The sequence below is a fragment of the Bombus vancouverensis genome, chromosome 8 (genome assembly GCF_051014615.1).
Source record: "Bombus vancouverensis nearcticus chromosome 8, iyBomVanc1_principal, whole genome shotgun sequence".
Lineage (NCBI taxonomy): Eukaryota > Metazoa > Arthropoda > Insecta > Hymenoptera > Apidae > Bombus > Bombus vancouverensis.
Window position 1 is genome coordinate 8,810,104 of NC_134918.1, and position 22,410 is coordinate 8,832,513.

The 22,410-nt window shown below is 40.9% G+C and overlaps 1 protein-coding gene and 1 long non-coding RNA gene across 9 annotated transcripts in view; both read left to right on the forward strand.

Moving 5' to 3' along the window:
- The window catches only part of sv (paired box protein shaven), a 203,053-nt gene that overhangs the window by 58,071 nt on the left and 122,572 nt on the right, over positions 1-22,410 (forward strand). For all 8 annotated transcript variants that reach the window (XM_076620607.1, XM_076620608.1, XM_076620609.1 and 5 more), the window contains exon 3: positions 2,589-2,618. In XM_076620607.1, the coding sequence (XP_076476722.1) occupies positions 2,589-2,618 (30 nt within the window). The remainder of the gene's footprint in view (positions 1-2,588; positions 2,619-22,410) is intronic.
- LOC143303057 (uncharacterized) lies at positions 14,638-16,125 on the forward strand. The gene is made up of 2 exons (XR_013059042.1): positions 14,638-15,060; positions 15,135-16,125. It is a non-coding gene; the product is annotated as an uncharacterized LOC143303057 (long non-coding RNA).

The following is a 22,410-nucleotide window of genomic DNA, read 5'->3' on the forward strand; positions in this document are numbered from 1 at the left end:
TGGACTGTCTTCTTATGGAACAGTAATAAAGATAGTGAAAAGGTAGTTTTAACTAGTTGAGTCAAGAGGTGTTTCCATTTGCTAAGAAACATTTTGCGAGTAATTTTAGAAAATCCTATTCGATGGGAAATATTCCTGCGAAAAAAGGTAATAAATACGTAATTAAAGGATAACAATCATAGTATTAATGTTATCGTAGAAGATACTTGAAACAGCTGTTACGTAAGCGTAATTAATGCACGGCGATTAACAAAAATTCGATTTTTTTCAAGCAAGCTTAGTTTCTCTCTCCGCCGAAACTCGTTCTCTCGCGACTCGTTAGAAACAAGCTCTACCCGCTTTGTTATTTAAAAACGCGAAACTCTCACTCACCTAAAGCTGCTCACCGTTATTCACATTCACCCTTCCTCACCACACGTTTCTTCATACATATAAACTTGCAAAGAAAACAGTTCATTTTCACAAATAAAATTCACGCCTGGCACAGAAAAATATCTCTGGTGCTGCATTATCTAGCGCTAGTTCGTTGGAATCAGCTCGTTCGAAAGCAGCGTAACATGTCGCCAAGTGTGGAGACACCCGACGTCCGCCATGAGATATTAAATCCTACGTTCGAACATTAATTTCATATGCATCGAAACTGTCCGCCTCTTTGAAGGAATACGACGATGCACGCAACGTTGTAGAACCTGCCCCTGGTACTCAACGCCCCCTGAAATTAACAAGTTCATTTCATAACTCGCGCTTAAGGAAGCGTACACAGTTCATGGTGTTTTGTTGCTCGAAACGGGAAACCATCGACGAGTTATGAGGGACGTAACGCAATGTGGAAGTATAGCTGCAAATTTTTCCCCACTTACGATCCACCTTATTTGTTCATTTGTTTGCTATAGAATGTTTCACTTGGAAAGTTAAATTGGCTCGTTTGGAATGTTACTTCCATACTACTTTCTTTAGAAGGGGTAGATGTTAATGATAAGGGATGAAAATTGTTCTTCTTAATAAATATTCTATTTATTCGTGACGACAAATAACGAGATTTTGATACTGTTTGATCACCTGAATACTGAATATCCGTGAACCATCGGAAATTGTCTTCTTTAGAGTAGTTGATAATTGATCTAGACCTCTGTCTAATCTAGGTGATATTGAAATTTTGATATTTTTGTTACAAATCTTCCGGGTATATTAAATATACAAAACCTGTAGAAAATTCCTGCTTCCTAAAAGTGGTCCATAATTGACGTAGAACTTCAATGAACGATATTGAAGTTTTGGTATTTTTATTACAAATCTTCCGAGCATATTAAATATACTTAACCTGTGGAAAATTCCTGCTTCCTCAAAGTGGCTGATAATAGACGTAGAAACTTAATGGATGATATTGAAATTTCGATTTTTAATCAAAAAAATTTTAAATCTCCTTAACGTCGAGTGTATAGAGATGATACAGCAAATTTCATCTTCGTTAACGTGGTTGATAATTGCCAATAAAAGAGAAATCTATCGAGCTATTCCGAGGAGACGACATCTTACGTGTATTAATCTAATAAACTCGTTCCAATTCAACACTTTCCACAACTCCAACCATAACTCCTAATCAAGATTTATCTCAGCGAGGATGTAATATCTATCTCTCTTTTAAACGCTTCAACTCATACGAAGAAGGAACGTCTCGAGTGATTTTATTGGAAAGGACGATGCTCTTCTAACACCGTGAGTAAGAAAAAAGGAAAAAGGGAAGTATGGCGAGGAATTCTTTGGCTGGTGAGATGCCCTCGCGGGGATTCCCATCGTGGCAACCCCGTAACGGAGTGACTGGCAGCACGTAATATTTCGCCAGCCGCGTCTGTGTTCGTATTTAGCGGAGGAAACGTTCGGGGTTGAGATAGCGGCCGGTTATTTATGGGGTTAAATAAAGGAACACAGCGCGATGCCGCGATACCAGCCGCCAGTACAAATAGGTTGCAGCTCGACTCTGCAGTCTGCTATCGTTGCAAGTTCTCGTGATCTGCAACGTGCAACCTTAGAAGTATCTCTCTTTTTTCCTAGATACTCGCGTCGAACTTCGAGACAACCTTGAATCGCTGTATCAACTAGGCGAATGCTTTGGATTCTCGACAGGGAGAATTGACTTTTTTGGAACACTCGACTGGTAGCTGAGATTTATAGTGTTAATTATGCGCTTGGTATACCGTCATGATTAAAATGTTCGTGTACTGTGTACAATGTTTATACATTTAGAGTAATTGAAATATAAATTGTACAATGTATTTGCTATATTTTCACGATTAAACTGTAGAAGTTAATACGCTTGCAGTGATTGAAATTTTTCAACGTAGAGCGCTACACAGGATGTGAAAAGTATGAATTTGCATGGCGAAAGAATGAAGAGAAATTCAGTCGATGGCTGGTTGGAAGGAATTTCACGACTTTGTCTGCCTTTCTATGGTGCACGTTTTTAAGTAAAGACCCATGAACGCAGAACTTGAAAAGACCCATTGAAAAAGAACGAATTAAGACCCCCACTGGCACCGATTCTACATTCTAATGATGTAATTCTTTTGTTTTCTTTTTTTTTTGAACAGATGACGGCGGTCACGGGATGAACCAGGACGGTGAGTCGAAACATGATATCTTCCTACTTCTTTTTAAATATATAAATTGTCAACGACGACAGTAAGATCTAGTTGATAAATTTAATTGCGGAGAACGACGATGAATTGGATTTTAAATACTGACGCATAAATTAAAACACAATATCTTCGATCGTAAGCGGTCCCTAAATACGCTATCATGCAGCAACGCTGGATCATAAAGTCGGTATTATCTATACAACATCTCGAATACGCAAATCGCTGAAAATTATGTAGAGAAGAATGCTGCTGAAAAGTAATCTCTCTTATCTTAGACTCCTAAATCACGACGAACAATATAAAATCAACGCCCTGTCTACCCGATCAGCGCCTAAGTTCGGCGTTGACACGCCCGTACCGTTATCACCGGTCCCGTTATAATTAAATGCGCGGTGAATCGCTTATCGGACGCGTCTGCTACTCTATCGGGTTGGCGATCGATCTACAGAAATAAGCAATTATCTTCACACGCGTCCTTATCAACTGAAACGCGTAACTTCCGTGACCGCGATCTAATTGGCAAACAGCCTTAATTTCAGTATCGATAAATTACCGCTGCGACTCGTTTCGACGGGATGAACCGAGTTCGGTGACTGAGTTATTAATCGCGCGTCTTGAATTAATTATTTTTCCCCCGATTTTTACACATTCGTGCTCGTGTGCTTGCTACTGAATTGATATAGCCTCATTTGTCACGAGCATATCGTGCACAGAAATCAGTATAACATTGCGTTTTGAAATTGAAACAACTATGGAATGGGATGGATACCGGGCTGGATTATTATTCGAACAGATTAATGCGAGCTTGGTTTATTTTTAACGGATATGCGGATTAGAATTGAAATTGGAGATAGTCGATTATGTCGCATCCTTTCAGAAACATCCCAAGTGAATATAGAAACTGGAAGCGAAATTAGAAGAAACCGAAAGATATCAAATTCTACATACAGGTGTCATCTTCTAAAAAGATAAACCTAAAACTGACGTATATCAAGAAACGAAGGCATTTCATCTACAAAGATGGAGTTTCCTTCGAATACCGTTTCTACGCTTTCGTTAAAAGTAACTAAGCCTACGGTCAATTCGAGGAAACAAAATAATAGAAATTCGTTTATACACTTCAGCGGCATACAATGCTTCCTGCCAAATCTAAGTTATCACTCAAAAATGTCTGAAAATTTCGCAATCAAAATTACAATTACACCTCGGCAGCAAAATTCCTCTGGCTAAAAGAGAGCCGAAAGCAATCACTGGGAAAGCGCGGAAACTGCCAGCACAAAACGTCAGAACCCACCGAGTGATCACGCAGCACGTAATTTCACGAAGCGACCCGGAGCCCAACGCCGCCGGTCCCACCGTCGTCGTTTCTTTTCGAATAAGGGTTCTCGCTTGTTTATCGAGGCTCTCGATCGCGCCTGCGAATCGCGCGATGCGGACGGATAGGTTCGCGATCCACGTCGAGCGCCGCGGATCCGGCGTGGCAGCACAATGTTCGCGTATAATTTATGCCGATGACGTGGAAACGATTCCATGTTCCTACGTACGCTGCACACACGTACGTCGCAGCAAGTAGTGTGCGAACCGCGGTAGGTGGAAGATGGTGGAGGTAATCACAAGTTTAAAGGGTAAACGGGCCGTAAGGTGTGAGGCCCCTCGAGCTCTCTCTCTTGGAGCCGGCGCGCTCAATATTCAACAGGTATTTACATTCGCAAATTGTTTACGTCAGCCCACGATGAAATCTGTCAGGATTTCGTTCCCTCGGCAGCTTAACAGCCTCCACCTTCTCCGCCCTCCTACCTCCTCCTTTTCTTCCTCGTCTTTCCTCTTTGGTCACCTTTGGTAGATCGTATCACTTCGTCTTCGTTGCACTCGAAGATATTCCTCTCTGTGTGTTAGGTCGTTCGGACGTCGTTGGCGTGAGCCTGCCCTTTTCTCTTTGGCTCGCGTGCACCCTTCCTCCCGGCCAGTAATTACATCTGGGTATTAATCAAGCGTACGTCGGGAACGAGAACCGCGAGATCTTGATTTTCGCCACTTGCAGGCGCGCGCGGCCAACTCGCGCAACCCTGACGTAACCCCGAGGTCCGCGCCAGGTTATTAATTTATTGGAGACGCCTGGTTAGGGCCTCTCGCATCGCTTTGATTTATGGCGTTACGATTGTGTTGTAGCCGGTCTGCGTGTGTACGTACATCTTTTTCAATTGATTCGCGGCTCGATTTGTGATATTTAGTGGGCAGACTGGAATGTTACGGCGCTATCGGTGGAATTAATGACAATTAACGAGTAATTTCTGAGAAGTGGACATTTTTTAGAAATTGTCGGATAACTTACAAAATATCGGTAGATACAGAGTGGACAAATTCTACGAAGCATTCGCGATGATGAAACAAATGAAAGTTCGTTCACGCATATGTCGATCGTTTCGGATAAATTCCTCTAATCGAAGGTACGATATTTAATGCTTAAAAAAAACGATGCTTAAAAAAATGATATTTCATATACACCGATCTAGGAGTTGAGGGATGTGTCAGTTCATAAAGCAAACGCTAAACGCTTCCGCTAAAATACAATATCTTAAATCGTAGGAAAAAATCTGTTACACTATATCGCTATATGTACTCACCAAGACTCACCATACTGTCTACAACGTTTCGTCAAAGCAAAACCCTTTCACCGTCCCCGCCATTCTTTCTCTCTCTCTCTCTCTCTCTCTCTTTCTCTTTCTCTCTAGTTATCTATCGAACGTGGCTGGTTGGTTTTTGTTCGTATCTCGACGGTGGAGGACTCATCCCCCGTTAAGGTTTATCGTTGGCCGCTAGTACGGACGCGGATTACACGGCGGGCGTATTTGCGCTGGACGGCGGCGGCTCGCGGTTATGCCAGGCCGGTCCTAATTATAGCGTAACACACAAGCGTACCGTATGCCGCGCTTACGTAATCCCGCGATAATGCGGCTCCAGGCTCCTGCATGCCTCGCCTGCCGATCCATGTATTCGCGCGGCCACGCCGCCATTATCTCTACTCCTAGGATAATGACATCGGATACGACGAGTCGGTCGGCGACGCAGCTAAAAATCCTCCAGACGATACCGCGAGATCCCGCGTTCGATTAAGTCGAACCGGCAATCGCGCTGTTCAGGTTCCCCCGAGGAGACAAGGATAAGGGGAATGGCGGATGTTTGCGTCGATTAATGACGCTTTGTGGAAGGAATTGTTGTAGCAAAAAGAAAGTGCGACAGGGTTTTTGAAACATACACATGTCGAACAGAGATGTAGCGTTGTTCTGTTTTTATGCGTATACCGCGCGAATTTACCAGATGAATTTACGACACAAATAGCGAGGATGCTTCTGACAGAATCGAGGTTACGTATTCAGCTTAACTTTGCGGAAAATTCTAATTTGATGAAATTAATGACTGTGGCAAAAAAAGAGTGCGATCTATCAACCTGAACTTTTCAATTTATGAAACAAGCTTCGTCTCTCTTATCAGTTTGGAGATAACTTCACAACTCGTCCTCGTTTTATTCGACATTCCATCTTTTACATACATAAACATAGTGCCATACGAGCAAAGGCAAGCATCCACGCGATTCGGCTAATAAATACAAATGAGCCGGTGCCAAGGAAATATCGTTCAGTGCGAGAAAGACGTTGAGCATGAAAGATCGACTCCACCGGACGTCGACGGTGATAGCGGTCCCGTGTAAATGATGACCGCGCGAAGAAACTAATGGCCGATGATTATTTCGAGCACGTATTCCGGGTCAGCCGTCGAAAAGCCACGGTCCACCGTGGTATCTACATGCTTGATATCTCCATCGGTTCATGCTTGATTTCACCTTCGAATTAATCACCGGAGTGGAGACCGAAGTAAACTGGTCAAAGTCAGGAGGACCCGTATCAGCAGATTGAAATTTATCTAATTTCCGCTCGTGAACACTTTATTGCTATATAGAGAATGAAAAATAGAGTAATAGATTTGGAAATTATAAATAAATATTTTTCAAATATTAATAAGCAATTTGTATTTAATGCGTATTTGGGTCAGCACAGATATTACGCAGTATTTATTTTTATTACAATTATCAAGTGTTGCGTGATATTTATTATCATTTCCAACGCATATATAGCATCTAGGATACTTTCCAGGCTTTTTCTATTGCTATTTATGTCATTTTTTCCTTCTACTGTACGCGAAACATGTTTCTAAAAAGTTATTCTCTAATGGTCAAAGTCATAAGCAATCTAAATAATTTTCCTGTCAATTATTTTAAAACCATCTGAGTCTAAGATGATCTAGCCATATTGAATCGCGAGAGTTAACCATTTCACGACGAAGATATCGTAGATGCTCGTCTATCGTTGTCAGACGACGTCCTGCAACGATTCAGGAAGCTTCATCCGAAGAAGCAAAGTTTCTTCGTCTCATTCTACGGATGCCCTCGCGCTGATTAGTACGTTGATAACATCGATCTGGCCGACGACCCTTGCGATAACGCGATATCCAGCGATCTCTCTGCCCGCGAGATGACTCATCGAACGAGTATTGCGAGTAGCTTGATGCTCCAACAGCGTTTCCATTGGAAGCTATCATCGTCATGCACGCGGAAATTCAGATGTTCGACAGCACGCCTGTTGAATGTTTCGATGCTCTTAGCTCATTACGCTTTTCCTATGAGAGTCAAAGGTTTTCTCGGTTTATTGGTTTCAAGAAAATGTTTCTGCAATGCGATGAAAATGATTCGTTTTGGAGCGTTGATCGTGTAACTTGGCTCAAGCGTGCTAGGAAGACTTGTAATTATTGAGAAATTAGTTCGAAAGAAGGTTCTATACATCTCGTCATACCATCATAAAGTCTCCTTCGGATTAGTCGAGTTTCTCTGAAAAAATTTCTTCGAATTTAATAAAAGTTTAAGCTGTTGTTTATTTGGTTTGAATGGATCGAAAGACACGCACAACGAACGGTGCACTTGTTAAGTAGATAACGAGGTCATATTTTAGAGCCTTTTCTAAATTCTAAAACTTCGTTGGAATTAACCAAGTGACATAGATTCAGCTAACTTATATTCAATTTTGCGTGAAAGATATTATTCGAGTAATAAACTCATCACCAAAATCCGTCTCAGAATGAAATGTAAATTCTAAGAACTAAGAACTAAGAACGTGAAAACTGCAAGAAAGTAACATTCATTCTAGCAATCGCATTGCACGATCACTCGGAATTGGCAACAAATTCCCACTTATACTTGAATCAGGTCCCCGTGTTCCGTGCAGGAGCAACGTTTGGACGTTCTCGACACGGAGCAAGGATATTTAAGCCCTGTGACCGCCATAAGTCTCTCGACGAAGCGTTTCTGCGATTCGACAAAGTACATAATACGGCCGGTTCAACGAGCTCGCTAATCAACGAAACTGTTTCTCCGCTCGGCTATCTGATGCACACGTACTTACACGGGGCTACGTTCGCCGTGTACCTGCACGGCCGCGTGTGTTTCCTTCTTCGTCGGCGCGTAAGTGGTACGTACCACGCCCGCGCACGCGAAAACTCGCTTGTAACGCGAGTTGAACGAAGAAGAAACTACTATCAGATGGAAACGCGTAGAAGAAGGATAAAACGAAAGAGCGAAAGATAGAGCTCTCGCACGCGGAATGATTTGTATTGCTAAATAATCAGCGCCAGTTGTCTAGGATACTGGTTTAATGACACGCGTCGTGGAGGGAGCCGTTCGACGACACGCTCGCGTATACTCGTGTGTGCACGCGTTCAAGAGCCACGGACCGTAGTCGTGCCAATTTCGACGGGATAACCGCGTAATTTCTGTTCCGCCGTTCGATTTTCTCGAGCGTCACGAGCCCGTAAATTATTCCACGCCGGACAGCGGAGAAACGATCGAACGAACGCGGAATCTTTACCTCGCTCAACACATCCATCGCGCTCTGCGCCTCGAATAGTTTCGAATAATTTCCAATTTCTGCAACAATTTTCGAATAATTTCCAATTTTCCAACGATTTGCCACTTCTGTGGCCCTGTAATCGAACAGCCGTCGTTTATCCAAATATCCGTTCCAAGTAGACAACGGATTTCCATACATTCTTTATATACTTTTACGAATATAATCAAAGAGATGGAATTTAAGTGGAAATTTGTTTCATCTACTAAATACTACGATGATTATCTTACTTTAGGTATTTTACATATTTTTGTATGTTACGTCGTGCGCATTTTTTGCGCCTTCGTACGTTTCACAAATGCGTAAAAATCCGCGCTCTGATTATAAGAGCACGCGTTCGTGCCGTATAATTGTATCGTATAATTGAAATTACAAGTTCGGATAACAGAGACCAGGCATCAAATTCTCGTTCGTATAAACCAGGCTCTTCCATAGTTCGATTTTCCTTTGATCCGCGATTCAGAGGATTTCTCTGAAGGAACGTTAAGGGGGAGAAAGGAATGGTCGTGGAATTCGTATATCTGACGAACGGCGAATGGAGAACGGAGAACTTGAAGATCGATGCAGGAATCGGCGGTTTCGCCTCGAATTCCATCCAGTCTCTTCCCTTTTCCAGCGTGGATCTTGCTGCGTCCCGACGCCTAGATACAATCGGTACAACTCGTGAAGCGGCGTACACATAGTCACGTGTATCTGCCGCTGACTTCCATCGCGTGTGCACGGTGCATGTGTGCACCGGGCAAGGGTGTGGCTCTTTGCTTCGCAACGGTATCATCGTTGGTGCATACCGGTCATCGAAAACGAACTTGCAAACGATTTTGGTTGCTCGTTGGATTTTGGGACGATTTTGGACTTTATTTCCATATACTATGCTGTCTTCGAGATTTACGCACTTCAAGAGTGTATTCATTTAAAAACTTGACGAGTGCGTTGATTCAGACATTTGATTAACGTGGAGTTTTAGGCTTTCCACGAACATATCGAGTCACAAACGTAACCAGGAATTTAATCGAAGGAAACTCTGAAGTTTAATATAGAAGATTTTCTATTGTGATCGTGAGAATATATCATCCGAATGATGTTTACAGAATTCGTACAAGAATTTCATTCCTTGTCTGATTTGAGTAACGAAGGATATAGAATATCGATGTCGTTCGATCATCCAAAAAATTACACGTACCTTGATCTGTGCATTTAACTGGATGGATATTAATTAAAAACTAAAAGTAATATTAAGAGATCACGTATTAAGATTTATAGTACTCGGAATCTTGTTGTTGTATGGAAAAATTCATCGTTTATTCAGAAACTAATTTATAAAGTTAACGATATTGTAATACACAGAAACAGCGAGCTCCCGGTAATATCGCCAGGAAGATTTAAATCATACAGTTATGACAGAATCTTGACATTCCATCGAAGAAATTCTCGTTCACAGAATCCCGACTGACCACCGATTTATCAATCTAATCGTCTAATCCAACACTCCCCGCTTACATCAAGCGTACGTAGCACAATCTATTCAACGCGAAGCCGCCATTTAATTAACAACAAAAACTTCCTGAACCACGGCCGCTCTCGACTCATTTCTCAAAATGACCGAACAACCGCGGTGTACGACTCTCCCGAAAGCAATCAGGCAACAACCACCGCCACGCTAATTACCGTGCCATTAATTTCGCGGGGCAATCGACTGGCTTGCGCCGCGCTTTCCTCGACAAAGTTACTCGTCATAAATTCACGCGGCCAGAGGCCACACTCTCGAAAAGTCACGATCGCCACCCACACGCGAGTCCTACTTAATTCAAAGTTCGAACGTCTCGTGGCCGTTTGTTTAATCCCGAGAATAAGCGCGTTGTTACACTCGAGAAGGTACCTGATTTTCTGCCGACGCCACGTGAACATCGCTGCGCAATGCTCAACTAGCTACGGTAGCTAGGAGAAATACTGCGCATACCATTATCTTCCAATGAACAGTTTTTTTATTAGGTTGTACATTTCATTTCGATAAATTGAAATTTTTATAATCATACTACTAAACGATATTTATCGCAGTTGGATCTAATTGCTTGGTATAATATTCATGCAATGGTGTACAAATACTTTTCGCAGCCACTGTACAGGCATGTACCTTGCGTATCTGCGCAAGCTGCGAAGCAAGTGCGGTTGCCTGTTGTAATGCGAAGGAATGTGCGTTGTTTGGTATAACGAAGTAAAGCCTACTCTAAATGCACGGATAGATACATTCCTATTTATACGTATTTGGACATCTACGTTAGCTTCATACGAAACGTGACAATTAATTCATATTTCGAAGGGAATTTTTTTACATTCTACATTAAGACCATTATACGGGCTTATATGTTTCGTTGAATTGTACACTGTGAACTTATTTATCCATCATTATCATTGAAACATTTCTGTGGACAAGAAAGTTATTTTGACGCTGTAACTACCTTCATGAATATTATGACAGCCAAGGTGTATAGTAGATTCGAGAGAAACCTTCCTTCTCCTCGTCTTCCTATCAAATCCTCGCAAAGATCACCACTAATCTCTCTCTAATCTCTTTATGTGGAGGATTCTCCCAATGTGGAGGATTAGTTAGTACGTGAGATTTAAAGGACGAGATTGCTCGTTGTTGAAACCGTCGGATATATTTAAAATAATAAAGTCGTTAGTACAAAGTATAAATCGCAGAATAAAATCGCGGAATAATTATTCGTTAATGCTCGTCGCGTAACTCGGTAAATACTCATGAGATACTCGGAGATACTCTGTAGATATTCTACGAGATACTGTACGATACTCTACGATACTGTTCGATACTCTACGATACTCTTCTCTCTAATTTCTACGATCACTCTAATCTCTTTACACGGTTCGTATGGAAAAGTTGACCGAAGGAAGATTAGTGTTAAGATAAGGACCGAGGGCCTGTTACCTTAACTAATTAAATAAAACGATGGACAAGTGAATTTTCAATGAAGGGAGCATCGTTCCGATAGATCTGGCTCGCCTTGAATGCATCGCGTCCCGTTAGTATAAATACGTATAACTGAATTCATAGTAGTATGAGTAATACATGAGAACTCGATGGAAATCGATGACACGCGACGTGTCGTCGGCCAGACCGACTGGCGTACGCATAATCGTGTTTTCTTCTTGTCTCCGTGCTAATTATACGATGCTCGTACATGTGCGCCCTTTTTTCCGCCGTTTTCGAAGTAGCTTATTATCATTAATAAATCGAGACGACGGAAGTCGAGTGCTAAGTTAGTGCTATTTTCTTGCTCACCTCGCCAGTCAGACAGTAATGCGAACTCACTGCTTAATTTACTATTAACTTGATCTTACTCGGATGATTCATTCGATTTTATGTAGCAATACAATTCCGAGATGGGACTTATAGAAGACCGATGTGAATAGTTAAGCCGCTTAAATGTTCGATGTAAAGTTGAAATATTCTTCTTTGCATCTTGACCAACATACGTCGCGTTGATTTTATTTGAAAGAAGCTCGTCCTCTTTTAAACGGCGCAAAAAGCGAAATCAGTTACTTCTTGCTGCTCTGAGATGTATACTTTTTCCACTGTACATAGAATTTTTATACAAATTTTCTAACTCCTATAGCTTATAATTTCAATTAAATTATATATAATATAATTTAAATATAACTATATAATATAATTTAAATGAAAATTCTACGGATAAATGCCAATTCTTAATTTTGTATCGCGTATCTAAATTATTAACACCATTTCTACAAGTAAGTAATCAAGTATGAAAGAGTCAAGTAGCGTTCAAATTGCAGAAGATTAATAAAGCAGACTTTGTTTCACACATATAATTTTGATAATAATACGATAAAATTCGTTGAAGTAAATTTATAACGAAATCCTTAGTTCCTCTTACAGTACACGTTATTAATAACTGTCGACCTTATCTTCCAATTGCAATATTTAACGCCTATCCTAGGTGTATTAAATATCTGAAAATTTATAAGCGACAGTATATTAGATGTCATCTTCGACATAAAAGAAAAGCTGAAACTCCAGCGTCACTTTCACAGAGCAAATATAAAGTTCGACCCTTAATTGAAGCTTCCATATCTGGCTTATACGATCAACTTCGCGTCGATTCTTCCGTTCCTGCTATGGAATCGCGATCGTTAACGGATAATATAACGTCTTAGCATAGACGAGCACCTTCTTCCAGACTCCTTGGCTACTTTCACCTACAGTTGGCTCGTAGATCTGTATTATTAGTCGGCCCGTAGTCCGTTATCGATCTCTCGCCCCTTCGTATCGTGCTTATTTAAATTCTTCTTCGCGATGCATCGTTGTCTCGCCTAGCGACCAGTCGCGTTCCAGTTTCACAGAGATAAACGCCGATTAATCGGCGAATCGTTTGGATTCCCGTCCCCTATAAATAACACGTAGCCATGGCGAAACGTGATGTAGCTAAAGGCGGAGAGTTGTATCATCCTTGGTGATTGTTTTTGCGAAACAATTAGAGAAAACTCGACGACTTAATCTTCCGGCGACGATCAAGTAAATTCTCCTTACTGTGAGTGTGATCAAACGCTAACGCGTTTGAGGATTGTCCTTCGTTTGTTATTTATGACTCTGAGATGCAGTGTATTTACTGAGATTTATTCACTTCTTTGTTCAGACCAGTCAACTTTGGAAAAGATAGCACAGAATAATACCACAGATACTCGGAGATTTGATAAAATTTAATAAAGTAAAACGGTGAAAACTAAATAAAATTTATATGATAGGAAGGATAAATCACACTATTGGGAATTTTGGTAAAATTTGTACAGGCGAGGAATCAAATCACGCCGAAGTATGATGCTTTTAGGTATCGTTGAATAATATGGGAAATTAACAGTTTAAAAGTACACAACATTAATGTTAAGAGTGTTGATAATCAATTTAAAAGTAAGAATGTAATTACAAGTTGAAATGCGCGTTGAAACGTTGTTATTAAATTAAGTTATAACATAGAGGAAAATTGAATCGATAACTTCTCTTTCGATATTTCTTCATATTACGTTAAGGTATAAATTTCTGTTAAAGAACAACGTTAATTTGCAACAATCGAAAGGATTTCATTGACTCGCCGGTTGTTGAGCCGACTGGTCCATGGAGCAGTCTGTAGGGCGTCAGAGCATGACGCCATTAACGTAACGAGGCCACACGTTGCACCCTCGCGAGCACTCGACTATATCAGCCCCGAGTGCTTAGGCTCGCAATGAACTCCTAGACCTAGACCTACGTCCAGTTAGCCGATATCTCGCAATTCTACCCCACCCCAAGGACACATTGCTCGAACCACTTTATGTTGTTACATGTTCTTACGTCTTAACCTCTCCTCTACATTGTCCAAAATTTAGATACAAACCCCATCGAGATATATTATTCACCAAAAATTGTACACAACTATACTAACACGCTAATCGTAGGTCAAAAGTTTGGAATTACTGCATAGTATCTAACAATTCAATAGGAATTCAGCTTAGAATTTCGTTACTTCAGCAAACCTTTTCGTTAAAAATCGATTGTCATAAGAAGTCTAAAAATTTTGAAACAGAACGAAAAGTATATTTTCGTGCATATATCGTACATAGAACGTACGTTACGAATCACGAGACACGCGAAACGTGCGTTAAAATTTCTTAAAGTATCGTAAGTCGAAAAAAAGTTAAGGTCAGAAATCGTGACGCTGCAACCCGTAGATTGGAAGCTAAAGGAATTTAAAATCAAAGTTCCTCGAAAAATTCAGTATTTACAGTTTACAACGGTGGGGAAAAAAATGGAAGAGTTACTGGAAGAGCGAGAAAGATCGATGAGAACGTTAAATCCTGTGCAGCGCGATGCAATAAAGTTCCCGGGGCTATGTACTTCGATACGACGCGTTTCGCGTTGGTTTTTTCCAGCCGGCATGTTTACGTTCGTGTGCACGCACGTGTACGCACCACGTGAAACAGCGCACGGCTCCCCCGCCCTAGTTTTCCGCTTCAACTGATTGCGAACTGGTTCTTGACCATCGAACCGTTCGATTAATGGCCGACGCGTTTCTTCCGCAGTTCGGTTGTTTCGTCCGCTCTCAGATTAACGCACTCGATCGACACGAACGGACGCGGCGTTGTGTCGGTCCGCGTCACGGTGACGGCAGTTCCCAATTTTCGTTCGAAATTTCCTCGGATTTTGCGTTGGCGAACACCAATCGCGCGATAGGACTTAATACGAGTGAAAAGAATAAAAAAAAAAAAAAGATTCGAGATGAACGAGAAAAACGGAGATTAATCGTTCGAGATATTATTATGTAAACAAAAGGAAATGATGTGTAGTGCAAGAAATGGAATTGCAAGTGTAATGAAGTTTCGAGTCTGGTGGAATTCATGATATACATATATATGAATAATCTATGTGTGCGTTTGGCCTCGATAAGTGGAAGACAGTGGTAGGTCTTCGATTTTCTTTCGAAGATATCGATGAAATTGTATGTCTGATTACGAACCATATCAATCTACTTAGAGTTGTACGAAAACGCGATTGTTAAATCGCTGTATCTAAGAGGAACAAAAGGAGAAATACAGCGTAGTGAATGATACGTCTGGAGGAGATTAGGTCTGACTATGAACGACATCGATCTACTTACGGCCAAGTTCGTACGCGGTATACTTACGAATCATCAAACGGAAATAAAAGATTGTATCGTATTGAAATATTACAAGTTCTTAAAAAATATTGAAAATCTGAACGTTGTATCTCGATGTTACATTAGTAATAAAATCTCATTAAATTAACGAAGGGTATTAATACAACGAATAGTATTAAATAATATTCAAATATTCATCGAATATTCTATAAGCAGTCGAAGATATTCACAAAATATATTTTATACAGTTTCAAAGCAACGATTTACGAGGAAAGAAATAAGAATAATTCCCAACACGTAGTTAAATCGTTAACGATCAGGACACCGACGAGGCGGCTGCAATTTCAACGACATTGTCGGTGCCGGAAGAGTGTTTGCACACGTATCAACGCGCAAATTGCGTTCAGGGGGAATCATTAGCGCAAGGAAACGACAGGGGATGCGAAGAAATGACGGGCGAATAATCTGATAACAGTGCCGAGGAACATCATAATTGGCCCGGTGTGCGGATCGCATTGCGATTCGCCACGCGACCATCAGAATCGACGATCGATCGTATGCAAATCAATGGTGAGGCACGTGAAACGTGCTCGTGCATGGCGAAAATGCGACGGGTTCGGGACGCGTGTGCGATTTACGATGTCGCGGCGAAACGATCGCCTTGATCTGCATCCTCTCGTGCTTTACGCGTATGCAATTTCACGTGTACACGTCGCGTGTGTTTCGAATGAATTTGTTCCTTAATTTTGGTACGATATCTGCTACTCGTTAAGAATTCTTTTCTGGTCTTATAGCTTGTATTGCTTGATATTTTTGGAACGTCGAGCCGTTGCCAAATTTTGCTTAATGAACATTAAACGATATGTCGTTGAACGTTAAATGAATCTAATAAAAATGGAATAATTCTCGAATTTCCTTTTCTCTACAAAAATTCTAACAGACCACCCTCTCCGCTAAATTTTCTCTATCTTATACCGTGCGAATTCACAACTTTAGACTGCATCAGGTAAAATATCATGTTCGGAAAAACTAACAACGCTAAATAACGAATCCCTAACGGTTAAACTACGATTAAAGTAAATCGCTAAATAATAAGCTATAAACAAATTATCTCATATAATGCACCAAAACACACAGTATTAAGCGCCGAACGTCGAAGAGAAAAAGCGACTAATTGTAAGTTGGCGAGCAACACAGAAAGGCTCGGGGTCAGTCTTCGGATCTCAGAAGCGATCCCGAGGTTAAGAGAGCCGAGAGTGGCCTTTAAGGTTTTACGAGTAGACCTTTGCAACTTGTTCGGAGCGTGGAATTGTCGAGTTAAGCTAGCAAATAGTTCTGGCGAGGCGAGCGAAGCCAGGGTCAACAAACTGCGTGTACCTGTCAGCTATCATCCGCACGCAACGCGCCATAGCGATACGACGGACTCTTAATTCCAGGCTCGGGCATCGTTTAACCGCGCAATTGAATTCATTAATGCGATCGATTTCACGGATTCCATCCGTACCGGTTCCTTGGAAAAACTGCGTAGGCTGTGTGTGGAAATTTGCTACGATTCTAATACGTTTAAACATAGCGCGTGTTTCGCTTCCTTATCGTTAGAAAAGATTCTGTTTTCAATTTTATGGATTAAAGGTGGAAAAAGTAGATGAGAAGAAGGAAATGGCTGGTTGGAGTATAGCGGTAGAAAGATGGAGAAAATTGGCAGTTTGGTTTCTTCAAGAGGTTTTTTATCGAATATATGATAAAAAGTTGTGAAAAGGGATCGACGTCCGATAAATAAAAGTATCTTCGTAGGAACGTAGATATAAGCTGCAATGTTTTATTCTATTTAATTATAAAAGTTGACGGTGAATATTTGAAACTGCTAGTAAATACACAGTAAAAATGTATAAATAATATAGCGAGTTCTTTATTCAGTTTGTTTAGAAGTTGGTAGTTAATGTCAGACGGTTACTGCTGGTAAATCAAATGTGAAATCTGCGTAAGAAAATATTTCACCATAAAAACATTCTTCTCTATCTTATCCATTCGGAAATTGCTAATCGATACTGAATATCTTAAATTCTTAGTAAATAAAAAATACGAATGTCCTTAAAGAAACACGTGCTAATAAAAAGTCATTCTGTTACCATATCAGAACAAACACCGCAAACTACAATCAACCAAATATTTAATACAACATCGATAATTATTTCCCGCGACAAAAATACAAAAATACAAGGAATAATCATTCCCATTATCGCCGATTAACCACGAACATTCTCACAATGGACGAAACTCGTCTGAATCGATGTGAAACGTTCGTGAGACCGAATCTCTGGTCTCGATGAGATCGACTCGACCGGAAGCAGGAATCCCGCGCGGCTGTTCACGGGTCAGCCGGGTCATCCTACGTGCTCGTAACAAATCAGCGACAGAATCAAAAGTACGTTGGCTGTCTCGCGGTCGAATTACGGTAAATTAGCGGGAGTAAAGAGGCGAAGCGGTGAGCAGCAGGTACCTACATCGAAGAGAGAAGTCGGTACACCGCGCCGGTCTATACGGGCGGGGGCAAACATAAATTAAGATGGGGGACTGATTATGAGGCGAGGGCAGGCTATCATTACCCAAGCCATCGTGACCGGTCGACCCTGCAGCCGCGGCTGCTGAACACACCGCCTCGCTCTCCCGGCGCATCATGTTCGCAATCCGCCTGCCTCGTGCCCCGATAATGCCGGGGTGGGAACTGCAAATTATTAATCTCTGTTCCTGCATTACATAGTTCAGCGAATATGAAACGAGTATTGTCAGAGACGCGAAACCACCGATCCCGAAGGAGCCGGCAAGGTGAAACGGAGACCAGCATGATCTTAGGTTTCTATGGATCTTGCAAAAGGGTCCTTTTGTGTCTGTTCGTTGTTGCCTCTTCCTGGTCTGAATATCGATCTTGGTGTGGACCGATTGCGGTAATATTGGCATCGATCGTTTTCAGATGTTTGACCTGGACGTAACCTGAGGAGGAAGATGTTGGGTGTTCCGAAAGGTTCTGATTCGAATCTAACGCAAAGTTGAGTGTAACTTGGTCTAAAAACGTGTGAGCTGAAGCAGGAGGCGTTGGATGTTTCGATAGGTTTTCACTTGGACGTGAACAAAATTTCAGGAAACTTTGACCTCGATATATAAATTGAGGAGGAAGTTGGACATTTGCAAATCCTTTAACTCGAATCTAACGAAAACTGAAAAACGTAGAATATTTTGGAGATTTCCGAATCTCTAAACTTAAAGCTTCCTGACTCGAATTCTGAAAAATTGATGAAACGTGGGGGAGAAGAAAATATGAAATGTTTGTAAACGTCGTAATCTAAATCTAATCTAGATTAGAAACTTCGGATTACTAATGCAAACCGATCAAGTCAGTGTTCTGATGACCAATATCTTGGGCGTCTATCTTGGACATAGTGGTTTGTCTGTGAACGATAATCCTGTTTCCAGTGCATCGTTTCGTTTCTATTAAAAATAAATTACTTTCACATTTACGCAGTATGAAATCGATCTGCATTACTTTTATTAGTTTTTAACTTGCTGATTACAGAAGTTTCTAATTAGCAGTCAATCTGGTAGACTGGTTAAGATGAAACGAGCAACAGAAACTTGAACGAGTTGTGAATGTGAAATTCGACTTAAAGAAGATTAATACCATTCATAGTCAGGTCTAGAATGCTATACTATGGTACTATACTACCTATCCGATCTGATATCCTGACATTGTAAACCTCTTATTTATAGTAGTCTCTAAGTACATTCGTCTCTAAGCCATTCACTCTCAAACTTAACTTTCCATAAATATTTCCAAAACCTTCAAATTATATTATCTGTTTATATATTAGCCCCTAAGCAGTTTCATGCCACTCACGTTTATACTTAAGATTCCACAAACATTCTCAAAACTCTGAAACCTTAATCCGCTCTGATACAGGCGAGTCTCATTCATCGGCTGCCATAAATTTCGCAATTTAAAACACTACATTAAATACCAAAAATCAACCGAAGAACCTTAATTCCTCGCGCAATTTCACTCACGCCATCCTTTCGAAAGGCCGACTTCTGTGATCGCAAAAACACCTGTCTACAATCATCTACACATTCCCCTATCATCAACCGACCTACAAACCGGAAAACCGAGCGAGCAAGCTCGAAATTTCCGATCCGCCTGACTAACATAACGGTTCACCACGAGAAACTACTTGAAATCACGGAAGGCTCGTTGTTACGGAATCGATCCGCGAATTCTGACCAAAGGATCTATCGTCTTGGATCGGTGCAGCAGGTGGAAGCACGCCCACGGGACGAGGTCGCGACGAGGACGATCGAGAAAAGGATTCGTGGTATGTATCGTTTATTCCACGATCGAACGTAAGCTCGCTCGAAGAGAAAGTCCAGGTCTTCTTTTTTAGTAGCGATCGCTAGCTTCCCCAAGCTTGTCCGACAGGCGATGAGGGACAAGATAAAGTCCGTGTCTAGCCCACGCAATATCCACGGCGTTGCTTTTACAGTTTCTTTTCTTTTTTTTTTTTGGACGCCAGAGGCGGCTCCAAGTAGGCCGCTGCTTCCACCTCTGGTCACGGCGATCCTTGTAATTTCCGGTGAAATCCAATTACGATACTTTGCACCTGATCTCTGCCGCTCGACTCCTAGTCGATTCTGCCGAGGAAAGACAAGAGGAAAAACTCGGGGACAAGTTCTCAACGATTTCTTCCGATGAGTCTGTGAATATACTATCATTAGAAGCATTAGAACTCTTCAAGATTATTATCGGATATATAAAATAAACATTTTTTAAATAAAACTCTGCCTTTAAAAAACTCTAATTTTCATTTGTGACTTTACCTCGGTAGATATTAATGAAAAATAGTTGATACTATTTAGCATAGATAAAGGAACGATAATTGAAATTCAATGAAAATTCGTCTTGCATGGACATCTGTGTTCAATGGCTTGTATTACTAATAAACTATACTATAAATTATATTACAAGTATTTCAAGACTACATTTGTTCGACGTTGGGATCTTGAAACTATTGAAAGTATATTATTTTCAGTCACGTCCTACAATTTTGGATATATCATAAAAATATAAATTTTTGCATGAAAGTGCAAATACTTCTGAATGTATAGTGATATGACTCTATAAGTAGGACGAGGATGAAAGAGGAAGAAGAGGATAAGCAGATAATGGGGGAGGATTTATTTGGATTTATTTATTCGAGGCTGATTCTAAAGCGATGATACGATTATAATAGCGTCAATCTGTGACAAGACTCGGAATGAAAATCCTCATTGGGCGTGTGGTCCGTGCTTTATACACGTTCCATCGAGCGACTAACTGTATACATAGTTATCTCGGGGTCTTACGCGTTTTATCGGTCGCTCTAATGGACCCAATGGTTAAAAAGATGCCTCGATAGTCAGATTTTTTGGTGGATGAGCTTTAACGTTCCGCCTATAAATAGAATTTAATCGCGATCGGTAACTCCGTTACGCTTTTAGCCAGATTTTATGTCCGCGGGACAATGCAAATTTTCGTTTCCTTGTTCTATCGGCGATCGATCGATGACTTGGAAACCATGGAACTGACAAGCCTGGTTCTGATAAAGTTTACTGTTTCATTCTAGTTCATAGGTTGAAGAACAAATCTCTTTCCTTTCTAGTTCTAACGCGCATCAAAGGATCGAAAATTATAGTAAAAACCCGCACAGAAGTCCTATCCTAAAGCCAATGACACTAGTCATGCTGCGAAAGCCACATTTCGAATAAATTAAAAAATCAGCACAAATTTAACAAAACATCGAAGAATCTTAAATTATTTAAAAAAAAAAGTACCACGAATATCTTTTCCAAAGGTAATAGCTCTAGCCATCTTACAAAACCCACATTTCAAACGGATGAAAAAATTGCCACACTCGACAATTCCAGCAAAAACACGAAAGAATCTTAAATTAACCGAAAAAAGTCTCAGAGATATCTTTTCTCAAAGGTAATGGCTCTAACCAGCCAAGAAGTGTGGTCGAATCAACTGGACAGGCGTTACCAGGCCGCGCCACTTTTACCAGCGTCAAGAAAGAACGTTTCAATCGAAGTCCAGCGATCGACAAAGCGATCGATCGATCGATCGTGGCGCTCGACAGACCGTGCGTGCCCGCAATTCGCCGTGCGCCGTCACACGATCGACCAACCGACACACGTTCTTACACTCTTACCAACGTGCACGTACCTACTAACTTTTGCATACGGAGCCGTCGAGCGTCGTAATCGTAGCCGATTATTGCGAAATGAAACTCGGTCCGGCAGTCGTGGAGCACGGTGGTAGCTCCTTAGCTTCTATGGTGACCTTTCTCCATGGTGAGCGCCATGGGCCGGCTGTCGACTGGTAAAAGCGTGTCCGGACCCACCGTGTGGGTCTCCCTGATTTAGTTCACGATTTTTGCACGACCAGCGCGAACAATTAAAGATCGTATCGCGATTTCTTTCTTCTGCTTTGGTATACTTGTTTCGTTTCCTCCGGCTGGTTCGAGCACCATACTGGTGTGTTTCGTTCGTTTGCTTAGGATTTAAGTAACCTGATGTTGGATAATGTACGATCGTCGATATTTTGAATTATAATTTTTTATTTGCTGTTTGTTTCCTTAGCTTGCGATCTAAATATGGAAAATAGTAAGTAAGTAAGTAAATAGTAGTTGAGCAAGAATTTAGATTTAATTTTCAATTAATTCTTGTAGGTTCGGATTTATTTCTTTTCTTGCATATAAATAAAAGGTAATTGATATTATGAGAATCTTTTAATTTGTGAAAAAAATTGTGCAGCGAGGGTTCAATCGTTTGGGATAATAGATAGCACGTGATTGTTACGTGGATGGTGCTTAGTGGGAAGAAAAAAACTTAAGCTTTCATTGGGCTTATTTAGAGCGATAATAAGATTTATACACAATTTGTGTCGATTTCCTTCACGTTTTGCTAACTTTTCTACCGAGTACACATAATATCGTTGATGTTGCCCAATAGTTTTACTGCGGTAATGTTGTGATATTAAATAACGTAAAAACATAAGTCAGGAAACATAATGAAAATTCTCAACGAATGAATCTAAAACACGAAAAGGCAACCCAATCGATTTCT